The following is a 13896-nucleotide window of genomic DNA, read 5'->3' as shown; positions in this document are numbered from 1 at the left end:
GAAACAGGAGAGGACCAGACGTAACTATGTGTTCTTATTGTTTTAGGGAGACGGAAAACCAGTGGGGCTCCCTTATCAAAGCTAACATCTTCCCAATTATTAGTTTTACTGTCTTGCGACTGGCGTGCAAATTCTGATGTAGTGTAAAAACCTTCCTTTTTAAATTTCCCTTTTGGCAAAAATAAGTGGATTAGATTGATGTGGAGGTGCTGGAAGAAAAGAAATGGCCCACACGTCAAAACGACAATACATATTACATGGTCAGAGAAATAAATGGTACGTGCAATAGCTGCGGGTATTTTCATTAGCTATGTACAATAAGCTTCCTTTTCAAGTGAATCATGTGAATTGGTTCCAATTCAATGCAGATTAAGTGTTTGCTTGAAGCATCTGCGTCTATGAGTAACACCACTTGATAAAGTTAGCTTGAAGTAAGAAGTGGACTCCTTACCAAGTGTATATATAGGGATTTAACATGGGTGTATTTTTTTAGTGTCACACAGACCTCAGAGCTATGTCAGCAATTGAAGTGGAAAACAATAGAACCAGGAAAACTTCTGCTTGCAAAGGTAAGAGTTTTATATTTGTTTAGTGAGTTGTCTTTGTCTAACAGAATGTAAGCGGTTTTCATGTTTCAGAGAATCGCTGAAATAGTTGAACACCAGAAAGTCTGAGTATTGTTTTACAACTTTTTAAGTGGGTTCCTGGAATTGGTTTAGCATTGTGTTATTCTTAAAATGACATTATTGAAACAGGGTACTGTTACAAAATAATTAGAAATTCCAAATTTTAAGAGAATATGTTTAAACTGCGGAAGATTGTTCAAGACAAAGAACATATTTCAATCAATTTTTATTTTTAACCCTTTGCAATTTAAATGTAAGTTCAAAGTGTCTCAACATAAAGTCATGTTATTGTGCAATACTGTAAGAAAAAGTTAAACATGTTTTTTGAATGAAATATCGTACTCAGAATCTTTTGTATTTGTAATATTCATTCAAAGGTTCTGTCCTTTCCACTTTGGAGGACAAATTACTTGATGTGACATACATAAAGATATCCTAAAGTGTTGGAAAATCTGTTGAATAAAGTTTGCAATTTACAGTGAAGATTCTTTAAGAGAAGGGTGACACCTTTATCTTTACCTTTAAGCGTAAAACCTTTAGCTTTAGGTAGCAATTTTATACTGAAGGTAAAATAGTACTCGGGTTACCCATTCACCTGCCTGGTAGAATGCTAAATTAACTCAACTTTTCTTTTTTTAAATGAAAGTCTTTCACATCTTTAAAATACTTTGTAATGCAATACAACAAAATATTCCAATGTTTGGCTTCTGGTAACAAAAACTGATTGTAATAAATTTATTCTTAAAATGTGCTTGAAACATCAAAATGTTTAAAAATGATGAACTTAAGGAATTAAGTGTTTTTTTTATTGATAAACATGAGCTAATAAAAGGCATTTCAATCTAAAAGTGTATGAAATATTAACATACATTTACTATACTAGCATTCTCTTGTAAAAAATGCAAGAAAAAGTAGAAACCTTTCAAGGTTCATCAACAGAGTCATCTCTGTCACAATCTGTTAATTTAAACTGGCCTCCCATATTTTGGCACTGGGAAAAAACAATGAAGTAGCCAACATGTGCAGCACTGCTGACACAGAAGAATACACACTTTTCCTGTTGTTTGCTTTGCTGATTCATGTTCAGCGTTCTTGATTTTGAAAAAGCAGTCAATAAGATTTTAGCCAAAATTTTAGCCAAACACCAATGCAACATGAAGTAACAAAGAACAAAGATAAAAACTGCAATGTAACAACAAAACAAAGTAGAAGATAATAGATATTTCAACAAAATAAGACTAGAAAACCTGAGGAACAGGTAAGCATTCATGTACACTGTGTTAGTGGTTAGTGTCTCCCTTTGGCTCCTATTACAAAGTGCAAATGTCTTGATATTTTTAGCTTTGGATGAATTATTGTCATTATCCTGCAAACCTTTACCCCAGTTGTTGATGGATGCAGCTTTGGATGCAGTCAAATTTCTGAGTTTCCTGGCAGGCACCACCTTTTCACAATCCACCAAATGATGCATACACATTGCATGATAACATTTGTGGAGACTCAGATGATTGGTAATTGTCAACATATAGCTGTTATCTGTGTGTTTTTTAATTACCATAGTACTACAATTAAATGGAATGCTAAGTTTAATGATGCACAGGGCACATGGCATTAGTTTAGCCACTAATACTTTCTGGCATCTTTACTGCATTTTTCTTTAAAATCAAAATAGACATTTCCACTCTCAATTGCAAGGCACACACAGGCACAAACATAGGCATATCGTACACACACTGACACCCCGGCCGGTTTTCCCAGAAGCCAATTAACTTATCAGTACGTTTTTAGAATTTGAGAGGAAACAGGAACGTGTTTAGGAAAAATAGGGAGAACAAACAATCTCTTCACAGACAGCACCCAAGGACTGAAACTAAGGGCCTCAGTGCTGCAAGACAGCAATTCTAACAACTGTGCCCCCATGCTGCCTGTAGTACTAAATCATACGTATTAAACAATTACATCATATCTGAATAATATACAATATTCTGTCACGAGAAAAATAACATGAGATTCTATCGATTTGTTAATCATAATTGATTTAATCTGGTCAGATAGATACCAAATGACCTGATGACAATACAACAAAAAGAACTAAAAAAAGAAATCTTAATATATCTAATGTACATTATATCTTAATCTCTGAAGTTTCCTGTTAATGTGCAAATTTAGCAACTGAAATAAAATGGGAACAGACCAGTGTATGTTTCAAAGTGTTTATTTCTGAAGTAATTAAAAAGAGACAGCCTAACAGTTGGCATCATCAATTATTTGATGGACTAAGAATAGAAACCTGTAATTTTGAAGAGCATGTTTTTCTCTCCTTTTGAAGGAAAATGTACTCTTGTTGTACAGTATGTTAAATGCAACCTTATTATCCATGACAGTTAAACATTTCAAATTATGTTTTTGTTTCAATTAATTTCATTCAATGTTGGATAACATTTTTGTTGAATAGACAACATTTTGAGTGTAATCTTCAACAATTACATTTTCACTAATTTGCATTAATTTCATATTTATCCAAAACGGCAGCTCAGAAGAGTTATCCACAAAATTAGTTTTAAGGTTTTGTTCAGTAGAACAGGGGCTGATGTTGTCCCCAGTTATAAAAAAAAGACGTTAATGATTAGCTGCTTGTCCAATGAGTTCTCATAACACCTGTTATAAAAACTCATCTTTTCCCCACAAAGAATTAGATAAACATATCTCAGGAACAGACTCATACAGCCTAGACATGAGGAGTTCTAGATAAGTGACAAATCCATCCCCCACTATTACCATTGCACAAAGCCAGCAGTGTTTACAATCCACCTACAGCAGTAAAAAAATCTGAGATATCGCCAGTTTTATTGTTGTAGTTGGGAAGGCTCTTTGGGTTTTTTTTATAATTTCCAAAACTGATCATACCCTTTGTTTAAATGTTCAGTCAGCTAACAGCGGAAATTTACAAACACTGACAATGGAATGACAATGCATAACTGAAACTAAAACCTTTGCTTTTGCTTTTTCCATAATTTTGAACAATGGTTCATGATGTGCACACACCAGGTTCTACAAAGTTACATCACCACAGGGTGATGCTGGACCAGAACTGCAATTAGGCACTGCCTTAGACAGAGGGTCAGGCTATAAGTATTGTTCCTGTAGAGTCTGTACTAGCACATGTTACAGAAAGAGATAAAACACAAGCCCCCTTTGTGGCTGTGATTTAAATGTTCTTGGCTACTTAATTAATTACTTCTTATGCACAAGCTGAGAGGAACGTTGTCCAAATTATGCCAGCAGCCATATCACTCTGCAACCCACTGAAGCTAAGCAGGTGTGAGCCTGGTCAGTACCTGGATGGGAGACCTCCTGGGAATAACTAAGGTTGCTGCTGAAAGAGGTGTTAGTGGGGCCAGCAGGGGTGCTCACCCTGCGGCTCATGTGGGTCCTAATGCCCCAGTGTAGTAACGGGGACACTATACTGTAAACAGGCGCCGTCCTTCAGATGAGACGTAAAACCGAGGTCCTTACTCTCTGTGGTCATGAAAAATTCCAGGGCGTTTCTCGAAAAGAGTAGGGGTGTAACCCCGGCGTCCTGGCCAAGTTTCCCATTGGCCTTTATCAATCATGGCCTCCTAACAATCCCCCTCTTACTCTGCTCTCCTCCTCACTGATAGCTGATGTGTGGTGAGCGTTTTGGCGCACTATGGCTGCCGTCACATCATCCAGGTGGGGCACCACATTGGTGGTGGTGGAGGGGATCCCCATTACCTGTAAAGTGCTTTGAGTGGAGTGTCCAGAAAAGCGCTATATAAGTGTAAGCAATTATTATTATTATTATTATTATTATTATTATTATTATTATTATTATTATCACCTCTCACTTCATAATGTGTTTTGAAATGGACTATTCACAATAAAGTCTAAATAATTACAAATAATAAATCTCAACTGGTTGTGTCTTAAAACCCATTTCAAGTGCTGCACTGCATAATTCACTAAAATCCTATACAGTAAACTATAACTATAAATACCAGGTAACACAAATTTTTAATGTACTTGGCTACAGCGCATTCTATTATTCTCTCAGTTTTGCTTGTCCACATTTGTTTTCTTGCACACTATCAGATATTGGTAAAATGCAAAGCCACTCAACTGATCACAAAAACTGATCAAAATGGCTCCATTCAAAAGATATGAATGCTTTTATGCCATAAGCATAATGCAATTTCAGTCCTGGTAACTATCAAAATTACTTAATGGAAATTTAAAAAATAACTTTCCAGTATGACGAAATCAAAAGTATGGCACCTCACTAGAATATATAGGATTAATTCTGTATTTCTTTGTGCATACTGTATTATTTCATTTAGTTCAGGAGACTATGATGAGGTGGCACATGTCCCTGGATATTTGGACATATACTGTACATATTTATATGCTTACCTTGTGGTCTGGTCTGGGATGCACTCAGGAAAACCAAATTCCAGGATTATTTTGTGCTCACATTCACCTGGTTGCAGTTTCTCATGTGGACACCACCATAACCATATCGCATCATATTGGTGGGAGTTACATTTCAGGTTAACCATAACCTATGAAGCACACTCTGTGTATTAGTTAAGTTCATTATGTTTTTACCATAGTTGTGCATTATTCATTTGTTATACCTTCCTTTGTATTTTATATGTACAGCTTAATCGTATTACTGCAGAGCTATTCCACATGTTGTTGTGGCACTACAGCTTCGCCATGAGGAATACTTTAGTATCTTTCACATGATTAAAAAGGGGATTTAAACCCCACATCTGTGGACATTCGCGTTATGATAGTAGCATGAGAACTAAACTTTGTACTGCTAACTCCCTCGCTCCTTGAAGGTTAAACCTAGACATCTGTAATCCCTTTCCAGCTGACATTTGAACTTTTTTTAACAGTTATTCCATTGCCTGTTTATCATTCTTGGCTTTAATTAAACCATTTTTTCAATAATTTTTACCACAATATTTTTTGACAAAGGGTAGACCCATGGTCAAGATTTTGAAGAATCTTATCTTTTTGTCTACGCTGTTTCCCTTCCAATTTTTTTAAAACTAATTTTTCCCTCCCAACATAAATTTGCAGGGTTTACATCTCTGTTTTTGGCACAGTCCCATGAGCCTGTCTCCCATCACAACTGTTGGGGAGCACCAACCTCACATTCATGGTGTTAGTAGTGGGATACGCGTACTTTGGTGGTACAGTATGTCAAGCCTGAAAGTCCAACCTTTCACTCCAGTGACACTCAAAAACATTTGAGTGAAGTAAGAGGGGAAGAGTAGGGAATGTGATGGTGTAAGCTGAGACTTTGGTTAAACTCCTGCTGAAATGCAAATTGGATACATCTGTCTTAATTGGTTGATTTGTATCCTGTGGAATGAAATTCCACAAGCGGAAAAGGGCTCATTTGATTGGCCCTGCGGGGAACTGAACTGAACATTCCAAAGGATTAGCAAACAGTGTATGTTAGCAGTAAGATGTATTGTATATGATCAAGTCTGCATCGAAGCTCCTGCAGTTTGGGGAGATAAGAAGCACGGACTCTAGTGAGTTTAGATAGCACAGGTGTTTTCTGACTTCCGTTCCATCAGCAGATAGCCTTGCAGTGTCAGTAAAGGTTTAAAGAATTGAGAATCTTAGAGAAAAAAGGTTGCAAGCTGTTCAAAGATTTGATATTATTCATTCACTTATTCCTGAAATTAGTTTTAAAGCTCCTGAGTCTCAATAGGAATGTTGATTACTGTAATGTACTGTAGCTGAACATCTGGGCATTAAAAAGGCTAAGCTGAGTAAGGCACAGCAAAAGGTCTCCAAGGAGACATTGAACATATTTATTCCAGTTAAAGGGGAAGCCTGGCCGTACATGGTTAAGCATGTCAGGATGTTCCAGAGTAAGAAAAGGAAAGTGGAGACTTTTGCAGTGCTGAAAAAGGAATTTACCCATTCTGGCCCTCCTGATGGTCATACTGAAGACTGAAGAATCAATCCGAAGGAGAGGAAAAGGAACTGAACTGACTGTGCAAATATTACCGTTGTGAGATTCATTGATTTTAAGACTGTGGCTCCTCTGCAAGAGGACCACTGATTCATCCTAGGAGCCCAGAGGGCTTCCACACATCAAAACATTGTGATACTGTACGTGCAGATATGGACAAGGGATTTGTTGACTCAGGGCTGCATCTGGTGGTCTGTGGGTCAGCATACATCACAGAGACATTACCAGTTTCATTCCGAAAAATTAAAAAAATCTGTAAATGATGTCAATAACATTTTCAGCTTCAAAGTGATCTGATTCTATATTCACTTGTATAGTCTCAGTAATAGGTTCTTTCAGATACTACCTGGTGACCATAATGGCAGTGTAATTTTTGTTATCCTTAATACTACCTGAGTTATTTATATTATTCTACTTGCTAAACTATATTAGTTAGTTTCAGCTGACCATTAAACTGCTGTACCCTAATTACAGATTGTGCCTTAATTATTAGAAATCCACTAAAGGTTAAGGCACCACTGAAGGTAACAGTAAAGTGTGATTGTAAGTACCTAACAACTGCACAGTATATCTTGGATGCCTACTGATACTCTTTGTCTCAAAAATGCCACAGACATAGACTGAATATTCTCATTTTGTGATCTGTTTTACATTAAATTCTTCACTTTTGTGTTGTAGCTCAGACAGTGTTTATCTATATAAAACAAAAAACTAATAAGGTCATTAAACTACATCTGTAATTCCCATTACTGCAAAATATTCAAACCATATAAACCAAACTTAAAATGTACAGTAGGTTCTGTGCTCCAGTTTTCTTTCTTGCTAACTGGTCAGAAAACCAGCTTCTACCCTTATCTTGAAATACACCTTGGGTTTTATGACAGTATACCTTTGAGACTGTAGATACAGTTTCAAATCTCTTAAATTGTTAACTTTCCAAGAGCATTCTTTCACTTCCAGAATAATAGACTTCCGTAAATGTAGGTCATTCAGAGTAGTTCACAAATTAATGGGTCACTGTGTGATTTAGGAATGCCTTTGAAGTTAAAATCAATGGTTCTGACCTTGAGTCCATTCACAGTTTTAAAGTAAGTCAAAGTTTGACATGTAAATAAAGGAGTGGCAGAGCTTTTGAGTTTTATCAGGGAGTGGTGGTTGATTAGGCAGTGACCATGGCTCTAAGGCTCTAAATGATGAAATCCTTACAACTGAAAACTGCAGGCGATTCAACTTTCCAATGAGAAGTCTATTGAAATCATGATTCAGGTAGCTATCATGTTTCATTAGATTGATGAAAACCAAGGCTTCTCAATCTGCTTGACATTTTCTACATATCTTGAATACCTTACCAGTACAAATTGAATCTTTAGGTACTACAATTTCATTTGGAATAATTTCCTTCTTTTCAGACCACTTACAGAAATACTACAATATATACAGTACAGGTTAAGATTTATGGCCTATGTGATCTCAGAATATGTCAAACTGAACCTCAGACTAATTCAGTTTACAGTACTGTTTACAGTACTGACACCTAATGCTGTTGTGACTGGAGTTGCATTAATGTAATATACCATGGGCAAAAATGCACAATTTAGTAATGTATTCTTAATCTCTTACTAGGTTAATTACAACAGTCAGCAAAGCAGTAAACATTTTTTTAACCTGCAGTGATGCAGATATACATTGGTTCCATGTTGGTATCTTCCCCAACTGGCATCACTGTTATTCTGAATTGTATTTTTGCAATTTCTGCTGACCTCCTCACTTCTCTGAACAATGGGCCTTGACAAATTCAGCAAAAGTACAGGTGTACAAGTACAAGCAGACAGCAAAAAGTGCTCCACAAGCAAGATTCTTTGGTTGCTTATCTTGTTTTTTTTTCAAACAATATAAAACAAACAAGTGTATTAATTATATTGCTAAAAAATAAATGTTATCATTACAAACAGTAAAATAGATAACGGAGGATAATTTAATTTTGTTTCTAAAAGTTTACAAGCTTCCCACCTGTTGAACGCAGTGATTTAATTAAGATCTCTGATAGTAAAGTGCAAAGTTCCATTAGGTCTACAGTCCTGTCCAATCAGGTATGCTTATGCAAATAGACCTTTGTAGCTGGTGTGCTTACCTTGTGTTACTGTCCCGAGCAGCTCTAGCAAGACGTACAAGTCTAACACTTTCAGCTTCACCTGTATTTCAGGAAATAAACACAACATGACTACTGCACCTGGAGATAGCCAGAATCATGAACCCAGCTCTGGAGCAGCTCAACAGGATTCAGGATTCCCCTTGCCTGTTCATGATATGGAAATCAAGTATACTAAGGTCAGTATGAGCCCATGAACATGCTTTGAAGGCAACATGAGTGCTTTGAGTTTGGTTCTTTCTGCTCGTTGTTTGGCTTTTGTTTCAGTTATTCCTGTTGTAAAGGCAAAAGGATATTAAAGTCATTTCACACAGAAATTTTCCAAAAGAGGTCTTTTAAAACTGTCAACATCAACATCAATTATTACTCTTCACTATATCATTGGATTTGTAACAAGTAATTATCACAACTAAAAAATATTTTCTGCATTGCAGAAATCACAGCCTGACCTTGTAGTTTCTGTTTCATACAAGTACATGCTTGCTTGTACCAATTTCTTATCAGCATCAATGCACCTATATAGAAAGAAATCAATTAAATGCATTAAAACTTCAGACATAAGAAAACTTTGGAAAAGAGTCTAAGCAATTTTGTTTTAATTAATTAAAAAATAATCATCAACACTTTTTTTAAATGTAGGGAAGTATACTTAACATCATACCTTGCATATTATGTTGTATATGTATTAAATTATTCATAGCCTTATCAATTTTAATATCTTGTTTCTTGTAGATTTATCTGACTATTAATTACATTTTATCGAGAAACCATTCTTATTTCATTTTCAACTTACACTGTGATGATTAATACAAATATTTGATTTACTGTATGTGGAGATACTTTACAGTATGTTATACTCTTATTTTTAATGATTATTTCAAATTTCTTCACATTATGATGTTACAATAATATGGATTTTCCTGTCATTCGCAAAACCTGGGACATCTATGTTGTTCAGCTTGTTTCCCGATCCATTCAGAAACAGAAAAACTACTGAACTTTACTTGTGTTTTTGCGGTAATCTGAGTTCATGTTCAGCATGTTTATTCAGTTTGGAAACAAACGTGTTTGCCCTTAAATAGGCCATTACACATACTTGACCTCATGCAGTTTAGTGCTTAGAATAAGTTGAAACCTTTGTTAATTTCAGTAGTTTCACTGCTTTTGTATGAAAGTGCTTCCAGAAACATTTCCTATTAAATCAGTTGATTTCCAGACAGTTACTGGATTTGAGATGCTTAGATAATTACATTTTATACTACGCAATGCTTTATTAAAGTAAAACAAATCTGTGGAGAATAATGCACATGCAAATTTAAATATGTTGCAGTGTTGTGTTTTAAAACAGATTATGTACAGTATGTGTTAATTTAAAAAGTACTGGTCTGTATGTAGGAAGTGGCAGTTATTTAGACACAGCTTTGTCCCCTGTTAATCTGAAAATATATTAACCTTACACTGGACTAATTAGACAAGATTTAGGATTTTGGCAGATTATGTGATAACCTTTATATCCTTGTATTGAATGGGGATTCCAGCTAATTGTGTAGGTCATCTTTAAATATACTGTAGTTTGTGTTTTCATCAAAAATCAAAAATCTGCAACTGCAGTGTTATATTTTTTGCACAAGGACGTTCCCCATTTGTACTGTAGCACAGAGGTATTAGAGTGGTATTATGGCCTTCAGCACATGTATGTGTGGAATCTGCATGTGTTCTTGTTATAACCAGTCCTGTCTATGCAGACAATACAGTAACCAAGGACCATACAGACATTAACAAAGAGCTCACTGTTTATTAACAGTTGAGTTCAAAACCTGAATTCTCAAACTAAAGACTTATAAGGGTGAGATAAGTTACAAAAGATGTCAGCAAAAACTAAAGATAAAAAACTGAAAATATGTTGATTACAGAAGGATTCAGACCCTTGAAGTCAATATTTAGTTTTACAGCAATTACAGACTCAGGTCTTGTTGGAAAAGTCAGTACCAGCTTTGCACACTGGAGCTTGGTGTAATATTTTCTCATTCTTTTTTGGCACATTAAGCTTTCTCAAGGTACTTGGGGATTGTTCATGCACAGCAGTTTTCAAGTTCTTCCACAGATTCTCAATAAGATTTAAGTCAGAATTAAAGTCAGTGGCCAGACCGGGCCACTGTAACGCTTGAATGCTCATCCCTGTGTTGTCTGTAAAATATCTGACCTACTTCGGTTTAAATTTGTTGGTTGTAATGTAATATGTCCCCGTTATTGTGTTGTTTGTATTTTCAAAGCAGTTTTCAAACACTTATGTTCTTACCTTGATGTTTGGTTGGATACTCTTAACCTGGAAACCTTTTGGTTTTGTTTATGGGTTTTCTCAGCTTCACAAGGTCGCAAGGTGCGGTTGTTGATGAAAACATGTTCACAGGGTAAGAGGTGTTCATCTTGACCCAGGTTATCTGAATTATTCAAGAGAGCTCCCAGACTAAACTTTTTCATGTGATAATTCTTTGGTATTTTGTGTGTGTGTTTTACTGGAGGTCTTTCTTTCATTTCATGCAAGATATGTCTATGAATGAGTTAATGCTCTGGTTCCGTGTTCCCGCATTGCAGGGTACTTTAGTATCACCGACACTGGGGCTCACGGGATTCAAATTCTCCTGTTTAGGGGAGATTGAAGTGAGTTACATCTGATTGTCTCTGTAATCCCCAGGTCACTTGATACCAAAATGATAAGCCCGGTAGTTATTTTTAATACTTCAAAAGGCTGTTAACTTGACTTATTTTCTTATCAATATCTGTTTTGTTTTGTTTTGTGTTTTTGCCTATTCCTCTCTTTTGTCCTTTACTCACTGAATGTGCACAATATAAAAGACACTATTTTATTTTTGGCTTTTCTCTCAGTTTTAATGTGAAAAAGCGCACCTCCTGTGGGGTACTTGGACAGCTTTACAGGTAAAAGTCCCTCCACATCATCTCACAGGGACAGTGACACTGAAGGACATGCACTTTCTTATCCTTAAGGCATTCCAGTGTAGCTTTGGCCTTGTGCTTTCAATCATCTTCCATCTGAAATGTGAACTTTTGTCCCAGTTTTTGATCTGATGCAGGTTTCCCCTTAAGACTTGTCACTACTTTGCTCCATCTATGTTTCCACCAGTCTTGACAAGCTTCCCAGACCCAGAAAATGAAAGCAGAACAACCTGAATAACATAATACTGCCACCACCCTGCATAACAGTAGCAATGGTGTTGAGTTGGTGATGCACTGCATTGGGTTTGAATCAGATGTAACACTTTGCAAGTTCCAAATTCTTGTTGATCAAAGCCTTCTGCCACATATTTGCAGTATCGCTTTAGTGGTTTGCAGAAACGAGAGGACGTTTTCTCCCATCTGAGATATTGAACTCTTCTTTCAACACACTGTTGGGTTCACAGCACCATTCCTAACCAGATTTGGCCTTGCTTGACTGCTCAGTTTGGAGGGACATAATGATACAGGAGATGTTAGGGTGTCTTAATTGTCTTAAATTTTCACTGTCCTCAAAGAGATATTTAGAGTCTTTGAAATGTTTTATACCCTTCTCCAAATCTGCACTTTTATACAGCTTTATCACTGAGTTGTTTTGAAAGCTCCTTGGTTTTCATGGGTGGCTCTGTACTTGAAGTTTACTACTTGATCAAGGTATCTTACAGAGTCAATTAATTTATTCTTAAATCACATGAAGCACTATTATTGTACAACTAATTGTGTGTCATGTTAAGGTGTGCACCTAAATTAATTAACAGTAAAGTGTTTGAGTACTTATGTAATCATCACTTTTCAAAATTGACATTTTTCTATTACATTAATTATCTATTTTCTTTTGGTTTGTTTTTTCTTTCAATATTATGTGGAGTAGGTTGTGCATATAACAAATATTTATTGCTTCTTGTTCAGTATGTCACAGCTGTAAGTGAGAAAACTGTGCAGCTATGCTGAAAATACCAGCAGCCATATCACCCTGCAACTCACAAACCTACTGAAGCTCAGCAGGTGTGAGACTGGTCAGTACCTGAATGAGAGACCACCTGGGAAAAACAAAGGTTGCTACTGGAAATGGTATTAGAGGGGCCAATAGGGGGGCGCTCACCCTGCAGTCTGTATGGATCCTAATGCCCCAGTATACTGATGTGGACACTATACTGTGAAAAGGCGCCGTTCCTTTGGATAAGACATAAACCAAGGTCCTACTCTCTGTGGTCATTAAAAATCCCAGAGTAGGGGTGTTACCCCGGCGTCCTGTACAAATTTTCCATTGGCCTTGACCAGTCATGGCCTCTTAATAATCCCCATCTATGAATTGGCTTCATCACTGTGTTCTCCACCCCACTGACAGCTGATGTGTGGTGAGCATACTAGCGCACTATGACTGCCGTCACATTATCCAGGTGGGGGGTGTCCAGTGGGGGTGGTGGAGTGGAGTCCCCATTACCTGTAAATGTTTGCAAGGCATTTATATTACATTATTATTTATTGTCTGCTGTGTAATGCTGTTCCTGAAGTAGTGGCTGACACACCTAACCTCTAGTTCAAGCAGACCTTTTATCAACGTACTCAGTTTGTCCACACCCTAGAAGATCTTGTGTTTTGAAAACCCCACATGGTTAGATTCATCCTTTTGCTATTTTAGTACATTGTACTGTAATATTACGTTTATAAACAGTGGAATGTAACTATGTAATCTTAAATTAAAAAAAATAATTCATAACTACTATTGACTCATTTAAAAGTTTAGAGGTATTGTTATTTTATTTTATGAGTATATATATATAGCTTTGATTGATTGATGGATGGATATAAATATTTTTCCTGCCTATAGAAATGACATAAATGTTTTTTTCAGTAGTCCTCAGAAGCAACCTCATATTTAAACAATTGTTGTTTTTAATAATGCATAAAATTATTAAAAAGGCAGGATCCAGGTATCTTATAGACTGCACTTAAGGAAACAAGAAATGTAATTTATAACACACTGACGCAACTCCTCCAATAGTTCCTCAAAACAGAGGCCCAAACAAGGGGCTGGAGAATCTCAAATTACTTAATTCAGTTTAGTCGTACATCAAAAGGAATAATTT

At 36.2% G+C, this 13896-nt stretch overlaps 1 protein-coding gene across 1 annotated transcript in view; it reads left to right on the top strand.

The window, feature by feature from the left end:
- The first annotated feature begins 416 nt into the window (after window positions 1-416).
- Window positions 417-13896, top strand: part of LOC148673529 (aldehyde dehydrogenase 1A1-like) — a 32517-nt gene continuing 19037 nt past the window's right edge. The window contains exons 1-2 of the mRNA XM_088630112.1: window positions 417-569; window positions 8849-8973. Of these exons, the coding sequence (XP_088486238.1) occupies window positions 515-569; window positions 8849-8973 (180 nt within the window). The 5' untranslated portion in view covers window positions 417-514. The remainder of the gene's footprint in view (window positions 570-8848; window positions 8974-13896) is intronic.

Source organism: Lepisosteus platostomus, chromosome 4 (assembly GCF_059453375.1).
Source record: "Lepisosteus platostomus isolate fLepPlt1 chromosome 4, fLepPlt1.hap1, whole genome shotgun sequence".
Classification (NCBI taxonomy): Eukaryota; Metazoa; Chordata; class Actinopteri; order Semionotiformes; family Lepisosteidae; genus Lepisosteus; species Lepisosteus platostomus.
Note: the sequence above shows the minus strand (reverse complement) of the source record. Positions and strands in the feature narration are given on the sequence as shown.